Source organism: Cataglyphis hispanica, chromosome 14, assembly GCF_021464435.1.
Source record: "Cataglyphis hispanica isolate Lineage 1 chromosome 14, ULB_Chis1_1.0, whole genome shotgun sequence".
In the NCBI taxonomy this organism is placed as follows: domain Eukaryota; kingdom Metazoa; phylum Arthropoda; class Insecta; order Hymenoptera; family Formicidae; genus Cataglyphis; species Cataglyphis hispanica.
The window spans coordinates 5,691,032-5,717,809 of NC_065967.1; the positions used below are offsets into that span (position 1 = coordinate 5,691,032).

Consider the following 26,778-nt stretch of genomic DNA (forward strand, 5'->3'; position numbering starts at 1 on the left):
TTATATTCCGGAAACACGAAACTTGCATTCCCGACCGATGCAATTATTCCTGCAGTCCGATGCATGGAAAACATATGTAATTTTCCGGTGAGTTTCTCACTATCATTGTCACGCCCGGGACTAATTTTACACGCTGTCGACGAAGCGTTGTGAGACAGCCTGATATCCGAGATGCTACTTAGACATTCGCTGCTCAAATATTCCCGAGGTTTCCGCACGACTGGGTCAGATGACACGGCTCTCTCGCATTTAACACACGCACGCACGTCTCGAAATACAAAACGTGTCGTACATTGCCGTCCACTAATGGAGTTCTTGATGACGTGGCACATCTTTCTATGAAATGTTTATGTTTTACATCATATACGTTTGCAAAATCTAATGGGATTGTTTTGCGAAGCGAACTGCACGTCTGTGTTCGTGGACATTAATGTATTCCGTGATTTCATGAAATTAATATATCGTATTAAGCTTGAGTATCTTCAATTTAAATAAGTGCTTTTTATTGCCACAATAAAACAATTTGAAGAATTGAAAGTAAAAGAAGTAGCACAAAACTCAAGGCAATATTTATGAATATATTGTATTTAAAATTTTCGGAAACTTTAATCTTGGGCTGGTCTTGAGTAAATCTTAATAACAAATATCTCGCCTTGTATCTTCTTGTCTCAATTTTATTAACAATTTTTATCTAATACTGAATAATTGTTTAAAATAATATTTAACATAATTTTATAATATATAATTTTATAATTTTATAATTTTATAATTTTAATATATAATTTTATAAAATAATTTTATATAATAATTTTATATAATAATTTTATACAATAATTTTATGTAATAATTTTATATAATAATTTGTATAATAATTTTAGATAATTATCACTATTTGTTTACTTCCCAAAACACTATATATATATATATAGTGACAAATAATAATAATTATCTAAAATTATTATATATATGACAATAAATTTTAATAAAATTGTGATAATAAATGTTAATAATATATATATATATATATATATATATATATATATATATATATATATAGCTAAATAATCGTGGAATAGTCTACATTGTTTATTTTGTTTATTTTATTAATTATCTCTAAATTTGTTAATATAAATGTTTTTATTTATTAAAAAAAGATATTTTAATTTTGTATAACAATAATTTTTTCTCTTCTAATTTACACACGCATATAAATATACATATTTTAGCTTTCTTGTTTTAAATCAATAATCTTAGTCTTAGTATTATCTTAACTAATTAAAAATCTTGTCTTGATCTTATCTCAAATTTTAAGACAAGACAATATCAATATTTGTTATTTCGTGCAACGCTAAAAAGAGAGAGATAAGAAGGAAAAGAGATAAAGAGAGACGAAGAAATGCAGAAAGAAAAGGACATTTGGCACATGAAAAAATATAATCCCCGCTCGCGATTATTTTAATATTACAAAAAATATCTCTCTACTCTATGTAGTTGTTCGAGCGTGTAAATGATGAGTGTCATTGTACGCGATTACACGAAGAGCGCGAAATGTGCTTCGCGTACACGCATTCTCCTAACTGTCAAGCGCCTTTCGCGTATACGCGCCGAGCTTTTTAGCGAACTGTCAAACTCCGCCAAACCGCGAATTACTCATTCCAGCTACTCCAATATACTCTCGCGAATCAAAGGACCCCGGGATTTCACGAGCGAGGACTCGAAACATCGATCTCCTGGACCGCGACACAGCCGAGAGAGAGATCGTCGATAGATTGAGCGACCGGATTTGCGTTTAATCGTTCGCAATGCTCGAGTACAATCCACGTTTTAACAAATTCGGCGAAAATATTTCTATTATTCTCTACGACGCTGTAATCCGCGTCCATTTCCCATTTATCCCAATATGGTATAAAAACGTAATAAAATTTTATAAAATTTAAATAATTTGTTATAAATCTGCCATTTTATTTGAGATGATTAAAAATATTTTAATAATATTATACACTGATATCAAAATAAAAAGTATTATTATTTTGATAATACAATATTTTCAAAGAAATTTTTATATTGCCTGGGCAAATTTAAAAAAAAAATTAAAACACGATATTTGACGATAAAAAAGAAAAAAATTTTTCAAAGCATATATAATTTCCATTTACATTAATATTACAAGTATAAGATTTTTTTACTTTAAATAATTATTTTCATCAAATTTTATCCTTTCGCCGAATATGCAAGGTACATGGAGTCAGTGGAACGGAATTTGGTGACAGCTGAGATAAAGGAAGTAAGACAGCAACCACCCCCGTATCTTGTCCCTCGTCGTTAGATCAACATAAATGTTAGTATAAACTCCTCGTTGCGTAACTGTATACGTAATTATATACGTAACTTATTTGTTAGCGCAATGCATTCTATTTATTGCAAAATAGATACATATGCGGGCTCGTTGGAAGTTTCCAAGTTCCTTCGGTTGCCATAATTTACACAGCAGCTTATTAGTTGGCAGTTGATATACCCCAAAGTTGCATAATTATGTAATACCCGGTTTAGAAAGATGCCTCGCTTTTGCAATTAAAATTAATATAATGCTTCAAGATGTATTTTTTTTTTCTTTTTGTATAAAAAACTGTATGAAAAAAATTAATTTATTACACACATTTTTCATTCAACTTTTTCTTCAAAATCTAAACAATATGAAAATAATAAATCACTGATAATTGCGAATTTAATGCAAATTCTACTATTCCTCTTTTTTTATCTCACTAAAAAATAATAATAATAATAATAATAATAATAATAATAATAAAATTGTTTTGTATTTATCAAAATCTATATATGTGTGCATTTTGCATTTGTAGATATGTATAAAATGTAAAATATTTAAATTAGACGTATACAATTTTTGGGATAAACATTTCGATACCCTAGGAAATGTTTAAATCTTGACAAGATAACAATTTAATGTCCTTTGGTATTATCCACAAGAGGTACAGTTTTGATCATCCATTGACAAGAGCGATGCTACAAAATCATGGAGAGCAAACTTGGGGACGCGTTGAACGTCAGTCGATGACATAGAACTCGACAATCTACGCGCGATCAATACGAAACTTCAGAAGGAAGTACCACCATCTCTTCCCAGTATCCAGAAGCTCGTCATGGAAATAATATCCCGCAGTGCTTCACTGTATTCGGCCCCCCACCCCCTCCCCCCTCACCCTCCAATTTGTTTGATCGATAAATAAAACTGGATACCTTCAGTAGTCCATGTCGATGATCACGGGAGAGCATTGAAAAATGCGGTTTAATTAAATATAAAAAATTTATTAGTGCAAATAACCTCATCGATCTATTAGAGAATCGTGAGAAATATCATAAAATTCTACGGGATGTCTCATCTATCAAGACCGAAGCAATCTAGACGTGGCTACGCAATGCATAAACCACGTGCTGTAGATAAAATAGAGTACGTTAATTAAATATAGAAATAATACACAGGAAATTGGTATGAAAACCATATACGCTGTAAATATAATTTTCAAGCATTAAATAAACTTATTTATTAATTATTTCACTTATCAATTCATAGCTTTAGTAAGCCTTGTCAAGAGAGAACCGTAAGATAACTGATGATTAAATTTATATGTATTAAATACTTTGAGTGAAAATTATTACATAATTTTTTGTCTCATAGATAATGTATAACCTTGCTACAGATGGGGCTGTCCCTTTCCCAAGACAAGAACGTACTGGAGGAAGTTTTGCGACGATGAAGAAACAAGGTTGGTTAAAGTAAGTGATTCATTTCAAAAATCCTATCTTCCTATTATTTCCACCTTGCACGATTCAGATACAGATCCTTGCGATATCGTAGATTTTGACCCTCCTCGCACTTCCCAAGGTTTCGATGAGAACGTACCTCTCGTAGATCAGAAATCCTCTAGAACAACAGATATCCCTCCAAAAGAAGACGGTGAGACTGCTCGTCCTACCGTAGAACCGATAGTTAAAATTTCCCCTCCCACGCCATTAAAAAGGATATCCAAAAGCGATGCAGTTACGATCGCCAAGGCAAACGCGGAGGAAGAACGTGTTATTGTTGAAGATAAATGTACGATAAAAAAAGTGGATTCGTGCAAAGAATCAGAGCTCCTAGATGTTCCTACCAAGAATTCTATCGCGCCATATGACGGATCGGGGGATCGGAAAGTGTATTCAAAGAAAACGTGTCCCCTTCACAAATACGAACCTCCCATAAAAATTTTCGACGACGATATCGAGAAGTATTTGAGAGACGATCCGAGAGCTAGCACGTTATCGGATAGGAAATTGATTAAATTGCCGCTACTGCCGAATGTTTCTAATAAATATGAGAAAATTAAAAGCAAAGTAACTTCTGCCAAAAACCAAAGGATCAAAGAGATTGCTTCGCCACGAAAGAAACTGGAGTACCATCCGGATAATGTTATTGATTTAACCGCGAATGAAATTGCAAGGATAGAACTTAAAGAGGATAATGTGCTGGAGAAACAACGTAATCTTAGATCAGATTTTAAATTTTATCTCGGCAAGAAACCAAGAGAAGAGAGGAGGAACGCAAAAGATGTAAAAATTGCGTCATCGTTTCAGCCTCAAAGAATTAAAACATCATCTGATAAATTAATGACGAAATGTCCAAAATTACAGAAATATTCAAACATTCCTAAAACTCGGCAAAGGTTTATCGATGAATCAAAATGACGGGACGCAACACCCAATATTCAAACGCAATCTGATGATATGAGGACGATCGGCAGGAATACGCAGGAATTCTTAAATTATTCAAAACAATGCGCGTACAAAGCTCTGAGGTACGTGAGGCTGGGCAAAAATTTAAATTTCAAGCCCGAAATGTGGGAAGAGACGTCGAAGAGATCGCGCTCCTCCACCGACAGATCGATAGTAGATACGGACGACATGCCTTACGTGGCCGAGAGGGAAGATCCCGAATCCGGGACTCGCAGCTCGGAGTCCCCCTTCTTCCGCGAGATGCAGAGGCGATTGAGAAAAACATGGACTCCGAATATCGGCAGGCAAAGCGCTCAGTATAAGCTCTTCAGATCGAGCTCCGGTAGATTCTCGATGATACCCGCGAGATCGTTGGGGGAGGGGTCCGCCTTCAGCGCAAAGTTCGCCAGATACGAAATAAGGGAGAGCCGTTCGGCGAGCATTTTAAATGCTCTTCCGAAGGGGTCGTGCTTTCAACGCAGGAACCGCGACCGATGCTTATCCTGCATGCATAAATCCCTGAGGAGGACGGACGGGGCTGTCCCCTCGCAAACGACATTGCTGGCGGAAATTGAGGCGAGAGGCGACAGCGAGTCCAGCTGCGACGAACTTCGCGAGGAATTACAAAAGATGTACCGTCGGAAGAAGGAAATGCTAAGATATCCAGAAAACATTGTGGCTCCATCGGACAAATCAACGTCTCTGTCGCATCAAGTGGAACGAGAAGATATCGCGATTTCGACCTCAAAGATCGAGCCAAATCAATCTAAGAATAAAACGGCAAAACCTATGGAAAGGTCGGTATCCAAAGGTCCAAAGAGCTTGAAGGCCGCTTCCATTTCGATCTCGATGTCCTCGGAGCCGTCGAAAATTTCGTCCTCGGAAGTGCACACTTCTGACGACGAGACGTCATCGCCATTGGCACTGGACGATCCGTCGCGATACAAAAACATGGCGCCCTGTCATCTGCCTACGGTTTTTCTACCGAGCATGGAGCCTCTGCGTGCCTTGAAAGGCAGAAAACCCACCACCATGGAATCACGAATCGCTCTTATGGAGACCGCAACGAAGGAGAGATCTGACGAGGAATATTATGACGACGTGAAAATCGCCGTGCCAAAAACATCGACGGAAAAATCGCAGCCGAAACCGGGCGGCGAAAAGCCTAAGAGACTCGGCGAGGAGACGGATATATCCTTAAAGAGCTCGAGAACCCTTTTGAAAGTTAAGTCGGAGCAGCAGCTGATATCGCCGATCGTAAAATCTCCGTCAAAGGATCGACTAAGGAGGGGTTACAGTTGCGCGAGCATCGAGGATTTATCGAAGGACGCTGCGAGAGGTACATCCGAGATTTCTCGAGGCGAGGCGGAAGATGAGCGAGGAGGAGTAATCTCTTTCGCGGAGGAGATAGATTTCGAGTCGGTCTTCCCCGACTCGGAGAGACGGACGGGATTACTACCGCTGTCGACGGTGGCGGAAATCTCGCGATTTCTCGAGGGTGCGAAATTTCGCGGGGACGCGTCGGCCGCGGACATGCTGCGAAGTCTGGCGGACGAATTTGCCTCGCGATTGATAAGACAGTGCGCCGAGGCGACTGCGTCGACCAAGAGGCGCGCTAAATTAACCGCGAGATTAGTGAAGCTGCTGGCGGACTCGAAACGCTACCTCGACCCCGACAAATTCCCGTCTGACCTTATTTTCTCCACGCCGCAGCCCCTCGTTTGCAATACCCGTTTGCTAAGACGTGTCCTGCCGCTCGAATCCTACAATCTCATCGCGCCATTATTGGGCATGCCGCTATGGTATCCGAGGGAAGGAGAAAGAGTGAAGGGTGCGTCGTCTTCCGAAGAAGAAGAGAAAGAAGAAGAAGAAGAAGAAGAAGAAGAAGTCGAGGAAGAAGAAGAAGACGAAGAAGAAGGTGCGATCCCCTTCGACTTGGTGGTACGTATGTCGAGATATTCTCTCTAACTAATCGGTTATTCTAGCGGTTTTTATAACAAATTTAAAGTCGATTTCTCATTAATAAATATCAGGGTCGGGTGGGAACTAGTTAAAAAGTTAAGTTAAAAAATTCAAAAGTTAACTTTTAACTGAAGGGGGAAAAGTAAGCTTTTATATGCACGCAGGTGCATCCCCCGACGACCAAAATTTCGACGAGAGCAGAGCTTGAACGAGCTCGAGCGCGATTAAATCCTTACGCTCTCTTTCTGAGGAAACCAAGGCGCAAGGTAGGCGACGAAATCACATCATCGACCTCACACGCTTTCTCTGAAACCATTGCCCGCGCCTTCTAATTTCGCAATTCACCATCCCGCACGCAGGTTGTCACTTGGCGTCCTTTAACAGCTGACGATCTCAAAGGCTACGATCCCGAGGCCACCCTCGACATGAGAACCAAAAATATCACGGACAGGATATGCCGTGAATTTTGCGAATGGCTGCGCGATTTAGGCGGCACGGAAAGCATCCTCGTCAACGAGGAGGTCCTCGGAGACATGTTCGAAATTGTCTTTACGGGCGAGGCCAGTAGAACGATGGAGGTAGATAGGAATAAAGCGCCCAGCGGATTCCTATACATCCTGCAGCAACATTCGTAATGCGATGCATGATACATGACGTATACACACATGTGCGAGATTTGAATTATAACTTTTGCGCGATATTAGATGACCAATCCGGTTGAGTTCGCTTCTCGCGAATGAAACGCGCCGAGCTTTTCACAAAGAAAATCATTTTCCTTTTTCCACGAAAAAATATCGAGATTACACATTTAATTAATTAATGATATAAAAATTCAATTTTATATTTTGACAGCATAATCAATGATCTCATTAATCGTTCTTTTGCCTCGTTTCTTATATTTGTTATATTTAGACTTTTTTTTTTTTAAAGAAGCAAACGAATGTAACAGCTGAAAAAAATCTATTTTTAACGATTTTCTTATGGTAAATAATTGTCTTTTATTAAATTGCATTATTAACATCACAAAGATTGAACTTTTGTGAAATTTTTGTTAAAATATATTAATATTAATAAAATATATAATAAAATATATTAAATAAAAAATATTAATATTTATAACTACAACAGCCTATGAGTAGTCTAAAAAAAAAAAAAATGGGCGCATTCGTGACGGGGCAACAAAAGCTCTGAAACAAAAAAACCAAATATTTTCTTAAAATATAAGACAATAGCTTCAGTCGCCCGTATGGATTTGAATAAAAAGTCATTTGTTACAAAATGGCGAAGTTTTGAAGAAAAAAGTACCGAAAATTGGCGAGACACTGATCTCTGTTTTTTTAACATTATAAAGAAACAAATTATTCCATCAAAAATTCCATTGTCTTATATTTTAAGAAAATGTTTGATTTTTTTGGAACTTCCATTGGCTCGCTACGCGTGCGCCCGTTTTTTCAAAGCGACTCACACTATTAGCTATTGTAGCTATAAATATTAATATTTTTCAACAAAAATTTCACAAAAAGTAGTTTAAATTATGTACTTTGTGATGTTAATAACGTGATTTAAAAAAAGAATCAATTATTTAACAGAAAAAAATTCTTCAAAATAGTCTTTTTTACACTGGTCGTTTTCCCACTTAAATAAGTCAGAATTATTATTAACAGAAAGCTTTTTCAATGACACGAAATTTCTCCCCCGTGTCACGTGTTTCATTATATTAATCGCGCGCCTCTGTTTGAGACAGATGTCGATGAAGGAAATGCCGATGGTACCCAACGGGGTAGCCGCAGCGAGACAATGTCCTGATGCGGGCGAGCTTGCCATGACCAGGAAGCAGCTGATTAGAGATGCTAAGGCTGAGAGTAAGCCGGCCAAAACAATAGCGTTTGGCACCGCGATACCCTGGGAGCTTCAATTCGTACCTCCCGAAAATCGGGTGAGAGAGAGATGGCTGCGATGCGAGCACGTGATGCCGGATCTCGAGACGATGGATGTGGTCTGGGACGACATAATGGATCTTGAGAGCGTCAAAGCTTTCGTGAGGTGGTTCCGCGAGCATTACGACGTAAGTTCGCCTAGCTAAAGGATAAATTTCTCTCTTTAATTTCGTTATCGTTATGTTTCAGATTTCGCTACCGGAGGCACTAACTCCTAGGCGCGCGAAACGCGCCGTTAAATTATACCGGACCGGAAACAGACGAGCAAATCGGTAGCATTGAAGCTTGCAGCGCTCCACAGTATGACAAGTGATAATAATATATTAATTATAATATTATATTATTATGTATTACAATTTTTAATAATATAATTTTATTATAATTTATATATCATCTCACGTTATAAAATAAGAATTATTTCCCTTCAAAGGGGATAATATTATATTATTAAAAATTAGAAGGGGAACAACTGTTATTTTATAATATGATTATATATAAATTATAATAAAATTCTATTATTAAAAATTATAATATATAATAATATAATTAATAAAAATTCTATCAAAATATAATAACGTATAAATTTTTAATTATTATCTCATGATTGCAATAAATAATAATAAGTTTGTGCGTGCAATCATTAAATAATTAATATTAAATATTAAATGATGATTAAAAAAATTAAAAATTTATATAACAAAATAAGAATTATTTCCCTGCAGATCGCTCATGCTGTCACATCGGGCGGACTCGCCGCTGCAATAGAGGAGGAAGATGAACGCGCACGAAAAGAAATCGCACGATGCTTTAAGTTGGCTCCGCCACATCACGCCCTGTATACCGGCGCCAAATACGCTCGTGTAACCGATACGACCACATGATGACACGACGCAGAACGCCCATTTCCTGTATGCGGCGAACGGTTAACCGTCCCGTAGACCGCCGGTGGGACGCTTCAATCGCAAACAATTCCCGGCGAAATTTCGACAAACGTTCAATTACGGAACCTAATTCTCGGCTAATGATCGTCGCGCCTCGCGAGAGAAACGTAACGTAAATAGAAATCGAGTGGAGTCGCGTACTTTTTTTTTTTTGTTTCTTGCTCGTCGAAATTTTTCACTCGAATGAGGATGCATGGATATCGGTTAAAAAGCGCGGGGCAACGCTCTTGTGCCTGCATCATCATTCCTGATTTCGCGTGTAGATTGGATTAACAGTCCGATTTCACGGCGCGAATTAATTCATTGGCAACGCAGCGCAGCGGACTAATGCCTCGCATTTCGCTGCACCAATTATCGATCACTCAAGTTTCATTGCATCGAACTTCATTAAACACGCGCGCGTGCAATAACAATTGCAATATTAATAACGACATCCATTCATTAATAATAGCAATCTGTTATCAATATATAATACAAATAATCGCCACGAAACACGTGTTTTTTCGATGATGAAAAGAGCATTCTTTTCGATACATCTTTGAAACCTGTCAATTTTAATTAACAAATAATATCGTAAATATAAATGAAAAAAAAAACAATAATATAAAAACAATAATCTTTCGAAAAAAAAAAAAAATAAAATGAAAAGCAGGACAAAAAGCAGGTGGATGAAACTTAAGCCGACGATTTCGCATCGACGAGTTGTCTAGTGAAATAACGTAAACGAGCCACGCTGAAATATTGGAAACGTATCACAGACGGCGGATGTCCTGACAGTGTCTGCTTACGACAGAAAACGGTGCCTTAGACCCGTAAGCTGGTAACGGCGGCAACGAGGAAGAGGAAAAAAAAAAAGAGAAGACCGGAGCTCGCCTCGTTTGTGCGATATATCCTCCTCGTATATTTTCCCGCCATAATTTCTCTCTCTCTCTCTCTCTCTCTCTTTCTCGCGCGCGCGCGCGCCATTCAAAATTATATCGCGTCAATGGACGGAGGGTCATTATATCGCGACGAGACGTCGTAGTAATGATTAAAATCGGTCTCGCTTCAATAATATGGGTCGAGGCAATACGAGATGGGGAATAAAAAAAAAAAAGCGTCCAAATTCAGAAGCGGGCTGGGATGAGTTTGCCGCTTCAAATCCGGCCTCTCTCTCTCTCTCTCTCTCCCTCTGTTTGTTCGCTTTTAATATTTGCCTAATTTTTTTTCTACACGGCCAGCACACGTAGAAACATAAAGCATCATTTCGTTTATCGTTGCGCGCTTCGTTGAAATATTTGGATACTTGGCGACGTTTAGACGGCACGTCAAAAAGAATGCGATTAATCCATTTGCCACAGATATTTCATTTTTCAAATTCATTTCGTCGATTTATTTTCTCAGACGGGATGTTCAAGTGCGATTCGGCCTTGCTATAACGTAATCTTTTATTAGCGATTAGGAAAATTTAAAATTCAGGTCAAGTGTACGACGCAGAAATCTAGAAGGGATCTAATTAAATACAGAAATTCTCTCAAAACTTATCTCGTGCAAAATGCTAATATTTCAAATTATATTAATATACTTATATATTATTTCAGCAGCATGTTTTTTTCTTACAAAAAACAACAAAGTTGGAAAAAATATTATAATTAATAAAAACTAATAAAAATTATAATTAATAAAAAATATAATTAAAGATATTATAATTAAAAAATATAATCTATAACAAATTTATAAAAATTACAAATTCGAAAAGAAACAAATTACCACATTTTTTCGATAATAATTGTCACCAGAAACTAACGAGAACGATACTGAAAAATCTCGAACTTGGAAGATACAACTCTCATTGTTTTTCTTTTTTTTTTTCTTTTTTCACCCCCTTCCGAGAAATCTGCCGGTGAGTCACGAACTTTACGAGAAAAGAAAAAAAACGAGGGAAAAGGGGAGGGGGACGGGGGCTTCTAAAAAGGAGACAGAAAGGGAATCGGAAGCGTACCGGCGGACAACTGGACGAGGGGGAGAGAAAGGAGGGGGAGGGGAGGGGGTCGGAGAGAAAACGAAGGGGGAGTTTAGAGTCATCATTGGCCATTGGCCATCCGTTTCGCTCCACTTGGGACGAAGGATCCCGTTCGACCGAGAAATTTAACAAGGCGCACGCTCCCGACTGACAATAGCCAACTTTCCTGATCCCCGCGCGCGTACCCGGGTTTTAATTACTTCAATTTGAGTCCGGGCTTGCCCCGCGATTCGCGACGACAATTCGACCGATAGCCGATCTCAACCTAACGATTTTTATACGAGCCGTCGGTCCCTCCAAAAATAGAATATGCAATGGATGGTGTTAGGTAAAAAAAGATGAAGTTAAGCTCGCCGGATGCTGGTTTCGAATCAAGAATTTCATCAGCTGACTATATCATTCAGTCGATCAAGTATATCGATTGCAAAAACCTGTTACTGTCACTTCTGTCAGATCCAATCACGACCACGTCATTCGGCTAATGTCATCGCGACACAAGAGCGAGAAGGATAAGAACATCGATCACATTTCTCATATGATTTTTCGTCAGCTGATCCCGGCGATGAATTCGCGTGACGTTTCGTTCTCACGATACATCGCAGCTCGCTATAATGTACGCGATTCACTCTCGATGGCTTGTGTAATGTATTGGACACCTCTATTGCATAATTTGAATGTGAAATAGGAAACAAACTTTCCTTGTTCGTTCGCTCGATGATTATCGTTATTGTTATTATGATACTCTCTTAAAAAAAAGAAAAAAAAAAAAAATCTTCACTGGAAGCGACACTTGACATTTCGATCATCTTATTCAGCCTCGTCGCACGACTGACGATACCGAGAGAATCCTAAGTACACGAGCAATCGAATCGATCGTTGGCATGGCTCTCTCTTCTTCATCCCCTTTAAAAAAATACGAGACAATTTTTTTTTTTCTTTAGATATTATTCGAAAAATATTATTCACGTAATATTCTCCGAAATAGAGATCTGCGGAATACAAGATTTTTCACACACACCCACACAACTGCTAGAAATTAGTAAACAGGTGACTGCCGTTCCACAAATACAGTCAATGTAAGAAGGTGTGGCGAGTCTGCGATATTTTGTACACACGTCAGAGATGCGGAGCTACCGAGCGATTCGCTTCGTTACCTGCGAGCGATATACGACAGAGAGCAAAATACATACGGTTGCGCGCGCGCACACACACACACACACACACGCACACATACACCCATTCAAGTCAGACGAGAAACACTTCCTGCCGAGCTCGTTCGATCTATTGTCACAAAGTTCCGCGATGGTGTGCGTTGTCAGCGCGACGCCTACGTAAACGTATAAGTACGGTAATAATAATGCGAATGAATAAATGCTAATCCATGAAAGCTATCAGATGAAGAGCACAGTATTCATGTTTTTTGCGACTCGTTATTTTTTTCCAACTATTTTGTATATTTCTAATTAAAACTTTTTAAATTTGCTTTTCATATCCTTGTTTGTTTCCAGGAATTCTACGAGCAACACGCATTCCATGATATGCAATCGAATTTTCGAAGCTATCTAGGCCAATAGGCGTAGGCGGCATTGCAATTTTTTCCGTATATTATCCAATAGAACAGTCAAGATGTACAATAGAGGATCCCGTGTATAAAGCGCAGGTTATATAAATAATAAAAAAAATTATACAAAGCAAAATAAATAACTATGTGAACGGTCCGACAAAATTTGGAAATTTTTCAACTTCTTAATTATTAAATAAAATAATTGTCAAATGAAAAAAAAAAATATTTCATGCATATTATTACATATGCAGGGCGATTCAGAACAAATGTAAAAAACTTTGGTAGTAAAAAATGTGCTCGGGGAGTACATTTTGAGCATTTAGTATAAAATTAAATTGTAAATAAATGATGTTTACATCTTCTCTTGTTTTATTTTGATTTCTCCTACGAATCATGTGATTTTTCTATGATAGCAGCAAAATTTCAAAACTTTTGTAACTACGTAAATATTAAAAATAGAACGTTGATGAATATTTTTTACACAGAATGACCTTCCAAACAATCTGTCAAAGTTTTTTTACACTCGTTCTGAATCATCCTATATAAATATATATATGAAATTCACAACAAATATTTTTCTTTACTTGCTTCAGCCTTATTTATATTAATTTCAAAATAAAAACTCAATTTTTTTAAAGTTGCTATTAATTTTTAATAAATGATTAATGGTACATCATTGTTATATAATAGATTATTTAATTTATCAAATAATTTTGTTAAGATTAATGTTTTCTTCTTAAAAAATATGTCTATAAATTTTTTTATTAAATTTTAACAGAATCATATGTTAATTTGACATTTAGCTGTCATGTTAATTGAACTGAACTATTAAATTATTAAAACAACTAAAAAAAAAAAAATAAAAATAATACAATGTGCACATATTTTTAATCTTACATAATAGATACGTTCCGTACTAAAGTGTCAGAATTATCTGTTAAAATTTACAGGAAAAAAAAATTGATTTTAATTTACAACAGAAGTGAGAGTGACTACAAATCACCAATATTATTTTTCCAAGTTAATATTATCATTAAAAGTATGTCGAATTTATAAAAAATTTATTTCAAATTATTATGAAGTTTGTATTCATTTTATCTTGAAATCAACATAGTATTAGTGTTATTATGTTAAATTAACACAAAAATTTGTCAGGGACACGCGATATATGTGTCAAATTGAAGCGAAACTTTTCAACAGCGCAATAAGAGAAAGAAGACGAAGCACACGCAGCGCTTGTTGCGATTTATCGTCGGATTCGAGGAACTCGGCGCGATTCCGTGCAGAGGATTACCGCTCGTCGTAATGGGCTTCGTCCAACATCCGGTCGCATCCGGAAGGCCGCGCCCGTCACGGTTGCTCCCGACGTCGTTACATCAGCCGTGCGGCGCGACGAGGCGCACGATTCTTCTGTTTCGCTCGTGCGTCACGTAGTATTGTTTGTTAAAAGTATGCCGTGCCGATGCTAGCTACACGCGACACACCGTGCCAGTCTATCGATATCCTTTTGACCTGAGCGACATCCCGATAAGCCGTGCGACGTTCGAATCGCATCTCGCGGAAAGAAGTCTGTCAATTCGCGGAGTGAAAATGATTGAAAAGCGATCGCTTTCCCTTCTTAATTATCGATACATTAGGCCCGAGAAGTCTTCTTATTTTGAACTGGTTTGCTTTGTAAATTTATATTTAAAATTCATAAAATTCAATAATCATTTTAATTAAATCTGCACATAATTGAAGATGAATTTCGTGAATTATGTGAAGCTGATGTAACCGACAATAGTATTTCTGTGTTCTTTCTCCACGCTTCGGTAAACGTGTAATCTTAACGAAGTAGCAGTGCAATAATGAGGCGGTCGTTTCACTATTATGCTCAAAAGTGGACATTAAGGTTGCGCGAAACGATGCTCGTTTCTCCGATTGTTAAGCGCGACGAGACGCACAGAGGAATCTTTACGGCGGAACGATTCGAGCGACAGCCAGGACACGTGACCGAGGAGCTTCTCATCCGTCGAACGTGAGCAAAGTAATTAGACAGAAGCATAAAAGAAAGGACACGAGGAAAAAAAAGGCGCTGATGGCGTGAAAAATTCTTTTTCGAAGCTCTTCCGTCTGGTTTAATCAGCCCCTACGTAGTACGTAGGCCTTAGTTAGTTCATCGTTCTTGCGACGCGATGATAAGCAGTAATAAATATCGCTCAATTTATTCTCGTAAGAGTAATGGCTTTAATAATGATGTTTTTTTAAGAGACTTAAATCATAATTTTTAGATTTTTGTAAAATTAGCATCGAATTTTTATCTTTATTAATTTTTATTTTTATTAATCTTTCCGGCAGATAATTCTTGGAGTCAATTTTTTCTTAACCAATATTTTACTAAGATTTATTCTTCCCTTCTAATAATCTCTTTGCAGGCTTTAATATTAATTATCTCGCTGATTAATAAATCAATATTTTGTGAATCTAATTCCACCTGAATAATGACTGTCTTATCTATTTGCACTGCGAGATTTGCTAAAATTTAGTTAAAGGGCCTAATCGTTGTTAACGCAAATTAATCTTAAATTAAGCCGTTCTTAATTGCCTCAATAATATTTTTTAAAATATCTAAATCATAATTTTCAGATTTCTATAAAACTAGTATCGAATTTTTATCAGCTGTTAATCCTTCGGACATTTAATTCTTGGAATCAATTTCTTTTTAATCGGTATTTTGTTGAAATCTATTCTTCCCTTCTAATAACTCTTTTCAATTTTTAATATTAATTATCTCGTTGATTAATAAATCAATATTTTGTAAATCTAATTCCACCTGAATAATGACTGTCTTATCTATTTGCGCTGCGAGATTTGCTAAAATTTAGTTAAAGGGCCTAATCGTTGTTAACGCGATTGATGTTATTATCAAATTAATCTTAAGTCGTTCTTAATTGCCTTAATAATATTATTTAAAATATCTAAATCATAATTTTCAGATTTCTATAAAACTAGTATCGAATTTTTATCAACTGTTAATCCTTCGGACATTTAATTCTTGGAGTCAATTTCTTTTTAATCGGTATTTTGTTGAAATCTATTCTTCTGAAATCATGAATAATGACTATCTTATCTATTTGCGCTGCGCGATTTGCTAAAATTCTAGTTTAGTTGACCTAATTGTTGTTAGCGCGATGATTAATGTTACTATCAAATTAACCTTAGGTTAAGCCGTCGTGTAAATGGAATTGCGAGACGACCGAGCAAATTACCCGGTCGCCTCTAGGGCGGATATTGCGCTGCTCCGAATTATCGATTGTGAATTCAAAAAGCGGCCGCGCAATCGGAGGGGACTTTGAAGCGCGGAGGCTGCCATGTATTCCGACAAATACTTCGAAAACTTATTACGAACGAAGTCCCAATTAAACTTCCCCGTGATTACTTCTCCACAGCGAACGGTTACATAGCAGCGTGACATCTGCTAAATATATACGGAACTCTTCACGTGGCTTGTGTAATATAATTAAGAGGGATTTAAAAATGTACACATGTTACATAATATTGCAGATATCTGATCCAACTGATTCATCAATTATTTTTGCCAAGCTAATTCCTCTATGAAGTACAAAGGTTGCGCTTATTTAGCCACATGTGTATGCTTTATTTTTATTACAATACTCGTGTAATTCTGAAAATAAAAGTTGATATCTCTATGAAATAATTCAAGAATATTCATGCAATAATTTAATTTTTCTTTCCTTCTTATTTAAAGATGCATAGACTATAAAATATTAAAATAATCGAAAAATTATTGAAATTTATTGCAAATAAATAACGGTATATTTTTTAGGTTTACATTACATCTGAAACATTAATTAAAAAAACATTAATTAACTAAAAATTAGATTTGTGTTACGCAGAAAATTACATAATTTTATGTCCTTATTAAAGAAAATATTTATAATTAATATTTTACTTAATTAATGATAACAAACTTTTAGACATAAATACTTTTTGAAAATCTAATTATTTATCGGAAAATTTTTGGTTACTGTAAATCTAATAAAACTATTAATAAAACATGTACTAAAGTTTTATGTGAATAACTTTTAAACGTTAACCCAAATAAAATTTTGCATATATGTATATATAAATATAGTTACAGATTATTTAGTTTAATTTATCTTTGATCTAACGCGATGTTAGATGATAAGAATCATAAAAAAAGCAATAATTCTTAAACCGATCAGAGAATTTAATCCAAATTCTAGATAAATTTCAAAATAAAAAAAAGTAGCGAAATTCGGGCTTTTGTTAATATTATCACATATCTTTAACTAAGATTAAATTTAATTTTTCTTTACAGTTCTGATGTGTCTTGTCCTAATTATGAACAATTATTATTATAATTTCCTGCCTATTATAAGCTCCGGCAAAGTACCAGTCGGTCGTAAATAGACTTAGCTTTGTAGAACCGGATTACATAATAATATCGAGTCATGCGAGTTAGACCGCGCACGTATCCAGTCGTAGGAAAGCCGGATAACGTGGCGCACGGTCCTGGCTGCCGTCCTGTTCGATCCTTGCAGAGCTCCGCGAGATAGTTCTCCGCCCGCTCGTATTGGAATGCAAGGGTGTTAGGGAGAATCCCTAGGGAACTACGTACCGTATCTGCGGCACGGTAACGGTGGCTAGCGGCGTCATCGCAGAGAAGGCCGCAAAATGTATTTACATATCGAGGCTTGGTCAAAGCCTTTACTTTGCCGCGACTGTCCGATATGCATCGGAGACGTTCGCGGCACCTCAAGCTCTTATTCGACCGAATTTAGAATGAGCTCGTCCTATTCGCCGCACCGCATCGTCAATAGCGACACGCCCGACGTTACGATAATGATTATCAAATCAATCTCTGATAACGCGTCTCTGCTTTCTTTATGAAGTCTTGTAACGTCAATGCAAGAGAATTTTGGATTAAAATTTGAATTTTGCAAATTTAATTTGAAGACACTTAAAGATAAGCAATAATTTTTTGTAAAAATTAATTAAATGAAAATTTAAAAAATTTAAAGAAGTAAAAATTTAATTTGGAGAGATATTTAAATATACGTGATAATATTTTGTTAAAATTAATTTAAAAAATTTTCAGAGCGACACGCCCGACGTTACGATAATGATTATCAAATCAATCTCTGATAACGCGTCTCTGCTTTCTTTATAAAGTCTTGTAACGTCAATGCAAGAGAATTTTGGATTAAAATTTGAATTTTGCAAATTTAATTTGAAGACGTACTTAAAGATAAGCAATAATTTTTTGTAAAAATTAATTAAATGAAAATTAAAAAAATTTAATTTGGAGAGATATTTAAAGATACGTGATAATATTTTGTTAAAATTAATTAAACAAAATTTTCAGAAATTTAGGACAGAAATGTCATCAGTAATCTTAGCGAGAAATTCGCGATATGTTAGGAAAGAATAGTGGAAATTCAGAAAAAAGAAAGTGTAAAAACGATTAGCGCAAATAAATTGTTTCTCTTTTCTTTATAAAACATTGTGCATGATATTATTGCAAACAAATTTTAGAAAAAATTTAATTCACAATAAATTTTTGTAAAATCTAATTAAACAAAAATTTAAGAAATTTAAAAGGTTAAAAATGTTCTCAGTAATCTTACTGAAAAAATCGTGATATAGAAAAGAATAATGGAAATCCAGTAAGAAAAATGTGTACAAACGATTAGCAAAAATAAATTATTTTTGCTTTCTTTATAAAATATTGTGAGGTAAATGCAAGAGAATTTTAGAGAAAATTTAATTTGAAAGGATATTTAAAAATACACAATAATTTTTGGTTAAAATGAAGCAAACAAAATTTTAAAAAAATTTTAGAAATTTAAAAGAGCAAAAATGTCGTCAGTAATCTTACCGGGAAAATCGCGATATAGGGAGGAATACTGAAAATTCAGAAAGAAAAAATGCGAAAACACATCTGGCAAAAACAAATTTGCTTTATTCAACCGATAGCTCACAACTGATTGATTGACTCGTTGGATTAATAGCTCGTGTGTATCACGTTCCTACACAGATTACGAGTGATTCAAGCAACGATAAAAAATATAAATGCATCCGCAGATAGAGAGTATTCTGTACTTGTATTTTGCGCTTTAATATAAAATAAATATTTAAATTTTATTTAGATCAAGCGAATAAAGAGAAAGAGAGAGAGAGAGAGAGAGAGAGAGAGAGAGAGAGAATAATAAATTTTTAATTCGGAAGACGCAAGTGTGGCAAATAAATGTAAGACTATCCAACTTATACATCAATAACAACAACGATAAAATATCGTTATATACTTCTTAAAGTCGTATTACTCCGCTGCAAAATTGACGTGTGCAACAAAATGGAACTTTACCTCACAGAAATTGGCTCCCCGGCACCTCGACGAGTTTCTAGTTCACCGGGAAATTTCATTTTTCTTTTTTCGTCTCTCCAGCTATCTATCGGTCGTCGATATAATACGCTCCTCTTTCTCGAATTTCGCATGCATCGCATCGGCGATCGATTACTCGTTATGGTGCGGTTAACCAGTGACAACAAAATTGTCGCGATAGCGTTTGCATGCAGACAAGGAGAAGGAGAGGGCAAACGACGATGGCAGAATCTCGCGCCATTTTTCACCGTTTTTCCAAAAGCTATAAGCCCGTGGGATCGAATCCCACGGTAAGCATCCCGCGGCGAGAGCCGCGCTCGAACCGGCTCTCTGACAGCCGAAGGGGGGTAATTGCGCGTCGGTGCTGACTTATAGCTTCTAAATCAGTGTCGGCCGGATTCACCCCCTTGTGCCGTCGCCTCGTGCCGAACAACCTTTGCGAAACTTTCGGGATAAAAGAGAGACGCTCGGTTTCACCGCCGCTCGATTACGGGCGTGTCGACCAGACGTGCCACCGATAAGGATGCCGTCGATCGATTTATCGCTCAAAAATAATAAGACTGGCGATAGCGTAAAAATAACTTTTGTACGGTTACATTTTTTTCTCCCGCTGTAAAAAATCGAGGGACGATATGGCGATCGACAAATTTGACGCTAGAAGAAAACATGTTAATTTTGACATTTTTCGTGTGAATATTAAGTCTTTCTCGTGATAAGTGATAATATATAGGGTGTTTCATGGTTCAAGATTCATACGTGTTAAGGACGTGTTATTGAAGTCATTTAGAATTGAAATTGTTTAATAAATATATGTCCGTAAATGCTTCCTAACAGAACTACGATCATTGAAAGTTGATATGAATATTTGAGACATTTTCTGACAGTCTGATATTGTTTACATTTTCTGTCAATCTTGTATTGTTTACATTTTCTGTCAATCGGATATTGTTTACATTTTCTGTCAGTCTGATATTGTTTACATTTTCTGTCAATCTTGTATTGTTTACATTTTCTGTCAATCTGATATTGTTTACATTTTCTGTCACTTTGGCATTGTTTACATTTTCTTTTCAAGTTAATAAAATGTCATTTTCAAACAAAGAATACGTCAATATTCATTACATGTATGGCTATTGCAATAAAAATAGAAGACAGACAGCTGTCGAGTATGACAGGCGAATTTCATAATCACAGAGATAAGCCAGATAAGCGTGTATTTGTCAGAGTTCATCGATGTTTATAAGAAACTTTCAATGGTTGCAGTTCTGTTAGGAAACATATGTTCAACAATTCAACTTTAAATGATTCCAATAACACGCTTTTAATAAATGGATCTCGAATCGTGAGATCCTGTATGTAAATTTTCTCGTTCCGTCGCTGATGAATATCTTCATTTCAAAATACCCGTACGCAAAAATCCGTAAAGATATCTGCGAGGTTATCACTTTCCATATACAAGGAAATGTCGACAGCCGCTAAACCGAGCTCGTTGGCGAACAATTAGCCAAGTTTCGATTGTGCTCGCTACTTTCGCAAAAATATCGCGAATCTCTCACGCAAGAGAGAGAGAGAGAGAGATAGAGAGAGAGAGAGAGCAACGGGATTCGAGCCTCCCTCGCTTTTCAGCGGTTGAACTTTATTTTAAGCGATATTTCTCTCTAATTATCCCTGCGCTATGCGAGAGGCGCGAGCCTCCGCTATGTTTACGGCGCATGTTGGGCGCGTCTCGAAACTATAAACATTAAAAAGGATCGAGGCGCCTAAGTTAGCGCCCTCCACCTCATCCTCCTACATCTCATCTACTTCCTCCTGCTTCCTTCCCTTATCCTCTCCCCCCACCCCCTTCTCCCTCTCGCTCTGGCGAAACTGAAGAACTTCCAAGATCCATTTCGAGGAAAAACTTGGAAAATTAAACGCCACGAGACGGCATTGCCTGTATCGTCCAACGGAGAGAGAGAGAGAGAGAGAGAAAGAGAGAGAGAGAAGAAAAAAGAAACGGTAGCACAAACGCTTAACAATAACGCGCCGAGGTAACATCGCCGATTCCTAAGTATCGCGCATTCGTGTACCTGATAACTGTGTAACGCGGCTCGCGATACGATTCTAAAATAGCGCAACGCGGTTAACTTCTTAATTGGGGAGAGTGAAATACGTAAATAATAAAAATCTCGCCTGCAAACGGGGCCGTCCGGTTTTACGAGCGCCCCTAGCTTCTCCCCTCCGAACGCGCGCGCGAAGCGATTCTGTCGGACGATGTATATATATATATATATATATATATATATATATATATATATATATATATTTATATTTATTTTAATTTATTAATAATTTATTATTATTATTATTATTATTATTAATTTATTAATAATTATATTTATTAAAATCCTTATATATATATATATATATATAATAAATTATAAATATTATAAATTATAAATAATTAAAATTCTTATATATATATATATATATATATATATGTATATATATAAGGATTTTAATTTAAGTAAGTTCACGATCGGGTGCCTATGGCCCTCCCGCCCCCCTCCCCCCCCTGGTCCCCGCGGAGATGGGAATGGCACGGCAATAAAATTAGCGAAATCTCCCCCGGAACGCCCAGGTAATTATGTGTAATTTATATTACTCACCATTGGTATGCAAATCATGCGGACCATACGTGCCCATTATGCCACCTGCCACTCGAGTTTCATCGCTTCCAGCTTGCCCGCAGTGTTCTCTCGTCGCCATCTTTTTCCCTTCCTCACGTTGTACGTTCGAGTTGAAAAGTCGTAGGTTCTACTTTCCATTTGTAAAAGAAAATTAAAACGAAGGCAAAATCATGTAAAATAAAGCACGATAAAGGTCTCTTAATTTTGGAATTAAATAATACCTAGAAGAGTATGTGCATGACTCGATGCTATCTTTTCCGGCACGTTTAAGCGTTAAACGTACGTTATACATTGCGACATTATTTAATTTTAATATATTATATTTTAACATACAAAGTTATAAGAAAGTGCTTGTAATAATTTTAAGAAGCTTAATGAAACTTTTAATAAATTTTATTTAAGCTTACGACAAAAGTAGAAAAGTGGAGAAGAGCCGAAAAGAAAATTATAAAGATAATCGACGGAAATGTGGAGCCGCTTTTGTTTGACCGTTGGCGCGAAATTGGCCGATCAGCTGTTACATTACATTAATATAACATAAATATTTAAATTTAATTCTCAAACAGATATTAAATATTGTCATAATTGAAGCTCACGTGAAAGACAAGTAGACTACGGATTTGTCAAAGAATCTATCTATTAAAAAGACAAAGAGGGCGGCGAACGGCGCGAGTGTGGGAGAGAAAGAAAGAGGGAAAGAGGGTTGGCTCGCGTTGTATGACAACGAGCGAGCGCACGGCGGGACAGAGAGAACGAGAAAGGATGCCGACGGTGGAACGGAGAGGCGACAGCTTAGATACGGCTGAATTGGTCAGTGGCGTCAGTCTTTTGATCTAAACTAAAATACAAGCCCGAAACAACGGCCAAAGCAAATCTGCTCAAAGTGCCTGTCCTCTTCAAAGTACTTGGTTTCGTCTATCTCGCTTCGCCCCGCGCGCGATGACATACCCCAATGACCAATTATCTTTGTATCTTTGCCGATGACAAGCGAACCGCGAGTAAACTGTCAACGGTGGGAGGAAGGGAGGGGGAAGGGGGGGAAAGGGTTTAGGTACGTGTCAGTCTATCGGATAAGGGAGGTTGATATACACTCTCACTCTCTCTCTCTCTCTCTCTCTCTCTCCCTCCCTCTCTTTCTCTATCTTTTTCTGCCTCTCCTCTTTCTCTTTCGCTCTCGATCATTTTTTTCTCTTCTTTCTCCTCCCCCCCTCCCCCCCCCTTTTTTCGCATTCCTAATTTCATTTTCATTGGTCGTCGGTTCTGTGCGCATTTTGTCGCGAAGTTCAGTCGAAACAATGGTTCGCCTCGAGGCGAATCGAATCGAAAGCGAATTAAATCTTCCTACCACCCTGCGCTGTCCTTCCCCCTCCCCTCCCCTCCTCATCCCCCATTGCTTGTGACTCTTCGTCTTCGAGGACTGGTACGTCGAACGTCGAATTTGGGATGAGACTTTAATTGAAATCTGCGTGTCTGTTTAATTATATCTTTTATCTCTTTTTTACAGTGCGAAGCACACAATGTTTTATCGTTACTATAGTACATATATATACATATATATATATTCTTAATGTTATTCAATTGTTATTAGATTCTTCTATCGAAAACTTATTAACGTATATTTTTTTACACACATTTCTCATCTTTTTCTGATAAGAGATATATTATAGTACGCATTAATAAATAATATTATAATAATATTATAATAAATAATATTACAATAATATTATAATATTACAATATATATTATAGTACATTAATAAATAATATTATAACAGCAACTAATCGTTTTATATATCTTGCAAATAATTTGAATGCATTGCACTATTAAAATATTATGAGAAATCAATAAATAAAATTCCGCTTTGCTTAGAAAATAATAAATGAAAAGTGATAAAATAGATTTTTTTATTTTCAATAGCGTCAATGAATAATTAAACGTAAATTGCGACAATATTCAGCTATCTAATATCTATAAAGTATATCTTCAACTTCACGAGAGATGGTGATTGTCAGTGGAACAATAGTAGTCTAATGCTATGTGGCGGAGAGAAGCCTTTCGTCCTAGCACGATATGGCTTTAATTCGTGACATCTTATTCGGCCATCTGGTGAATTCAGTGGTCGTTTGATGTTCACGACGCTTTAATATACTGTGGTCGACTGGTCGGTCGGAAATCTACGTTCTTCCGAGGGCTTTCGTTTTGATAATGATTAACAAGACGGAAATTAATGAAGGACAGATTGGATCCATTTAGCGCCATTTCTCTCGTTACCCTTTGTCTGGAAATACTTACGAATATTTCTATAATTGATCGCGTCTCTTCTGTAGTGTCTATTCGATCTTAAAATACATTTTGTAATTTTCTTTCGTTACTTCATAGCTCTTTTTACGGGTGCCATTAATAAGATGCTAGAATGTTTCATCAACTGCATTTTTTTGATTACTCAATTTTCAATTGGAAAGAGAAAGTTTGATGCTCGGTGAAAGAAGAATTAAAATTTTTAGCCAAACATCAAAGAGATGTAACCGCTTAAATGATCTCTTGGCTCGATTATTTTAGCAGGTTTATCTGTCGCCTTCTTTATTCCTTATAACTCGCAACATTCCTAAAAAATGAATCTTTTATTTCCAACAATTCCCACCCATTAAATTTCATAAGACGATCAATCATCTCTCGCCAACGAAAATTATATAATTTATATTACCAGCGACGACGTTTGTGATTTATAGGCGATTCTAAGGAACACTTTACTTTGGCAGATGCAAAGATAATTAAGGGATTGACGTATCGCCGATTTCACTTGTCAGTAAGTAGTTCACGTTACTTTAATGTGTGTTTTGGACGGACCAAGAAATACGAGAACGAATCATAAATGTCGGATGTTTGTATAATGCCAGCACACTACATATTACTTCCTTGATGCGTCGCCTTTCATCTAATGGACCCTTTACAGGGCCTAATCCCTCGGTAATAATCCACGTATCCCCGCTATGTGCGTATACAAATCTGTGCAGTAAACCGGGTCAATGACGTGATTCACATTTGTTAGCAATACAATAGAATTTACACCAGGTATATATGTATATTTTACGAACAAAAGTCGTCTGTAAGCAACATGTTGCCAAAAATATAGAGCAAATTAATGTTGACAGTTGAACGCAATGTCAGCTGTGCAGTTAATGTCATTGCAATTTTCAATTCCATGTTACTTTAATTTTACTTTCATTTACTTTAATTCCATGTTAATTATTTTATAAACAAAATTGTGAACTTATGAAAATCATACAAAGATTTATTATATAAAAAAGTACAAATAAGTGTCCTCTCGAGGTGTACAGGACAATCTGTGTCGACGTTAAAACGAAATGAAGGATAAGGGGATCTGGATTTTGTGGACGTTTCTTTTTTTTTGTTTCTTATTTGTTCGAATTTTTTAAGAAGAAAATTTTTCGCGCGTCGAAAGGGTGACCGGTTTCCGTTCGGCAGGACTCCAGGCACGTTAATTCCGCAGGACGTTACATTAATTCCAAATTGGTTTCGGCCGGGTGGAGATTCTCGGCGTCGCGCCGCGCCGAGGCACGAAGGATCACCGATCCACGGAATACCCGGCTTAGTTCCGTCGTAATTACAGGCCAGAACGGGGCTTAGCCCGTCCTTATTTATACGCAAGCTAGGGACAGCGACGCGACGCGCACGCTGATACTTCATTCCCGCCGCATTCCCTATGCGTTTCTTATTAACTGTAACGCTGACAGGCAGACATTGTCCTCTCCGATCGACCTCAATGAGTGATCGAAGGCATGACATTCTCCGCGTTTCAGTTGAAAAGATCGGAAACGATGTGGCTTTGATGAATGCAGGCTTTTCTTTTTTTTAAGACTATAGACGCAAAAACAATAAATGAATACTGTCACTAATCATGTACAACTATAATGATTTATGCAATTTGTAATTCAATCGAATTAATAATTAAATCGAATTAATAATTAAACTCGGTTAAATCAACTTCGATTTCTGTTTTGCCTCCTCCGAGAACAAAATTGTGTAATCAAGAGATTCGACAAGGTCCACTTGCCGCAGTTCCTTGTCGAAAAAGACTTTCTAGGAATGTATCAATCTCCTTTCATCTCCGAGACAGAGAAGCGAGTGCGCGACCATTATGACAGTGAAAGAAATCGTGAAATTCCGAGGGCGCCTAAGAGAGGCGCTTGTAAGGATCTCGGCAGCGGGTAGGTGGAAGGGGTATCTTAAGCACCACGTCTCTATATTTAGGACGCATCCTTATCTCCCGACCCCTTCTAACCGCAGTTTTGAATCGCGGCGCGCGCGCCGGCGCTAAGCGTCCGTCCATGTCGGTGCTGATGCCGCTCACGGGGTGGACAGAAAAGGGTTGCATCGTCACGAGCGAGACAGGGACGGATGATGGATGGGGGCAAACGGAGGGGAGACAGAGAGACAGAGGGAAAAGAGAGAGAGAGAGAGAGAGAGAGGAGATGAAAGAAGATCGAGAAACAGAGATCGAGACGAAC

General features: G+C 36.9%; 2 protein-coding genes across 3 annotated transcripts in view; both read left to right on the forward strand.

Moving 5' to 3' along the window:
* LOC126854820 (uncharacterized) overlaps positions 1-3,984 on the forward strand; it is a 280,406-nt gene extending 276,422 nt beyond the window's left edge. For both annotated transcript variants that reach the window (XM_050601907.1, XM_050601908.1), the window contains exon 6: positions 3,717-3,984. In XM_050601907.1, the coding sequence (XP_050457864.1) occupies positions 3,717-3,773 (57 nt within the window). In that variant the 3' untranslated portion in view covers positions 3,774-3,984. The remainder of the gene's footprint in view (positions 1-3,716) is intronic.
* Positions 3,985-4,639: 655 nt separating this feature from the next.
* Positions 4,640-9,707, forward strand: LOC126854775 (uncharacterized). The gene is made up of 6 exons (XM_050601825.1): positions 4,640-6,708; positions 6,894-6,995; positions 7,089-7,307; positions 8,474-8,794; positions 8,856-8,966; positions 9,389-9,707. The coding sequence occupies exons 1-5, from the start codon at positions 4,780-4,782 to the stop codon at positions 8,940-8,942; spliced, it is 2,658 nt and encodes an 885-aa protein (XP_050457782.1). The 5' UTR covers positions 4,640-4,779; the 3' UTR covers positions 8,943-8,966; positions 9,389-9,707.
* The last annotated feature ends 17,071 nt before the right edge of the window (positions 9,708-26,778 follow it).

Bases quoted from the DNA above. Each gene is read 5' to 3' on its own strand.
- LOC126854775 (XM_050601825.1), top strand. From the start codon at position 4,780: ATGAGGACGATCGGCAGGAATACGCAGGAATTCTTAAATTATTCAAAA. The intron at 6,996-7,088 runs GTAGGCGACGAA...TCCCGCACGCAG, and splicing joins TGAGGAAACCAAGGCGCAAG to GTTGTCACTTGGCGTCCTTT. The intron at 8,795-8,855 runs GTAAGTTCGCCT...GTTATGTTTCAG, and splicing joins GGTTCCGCGAGCATTACGAC to ATTTCGCTACCGGAGGCACT.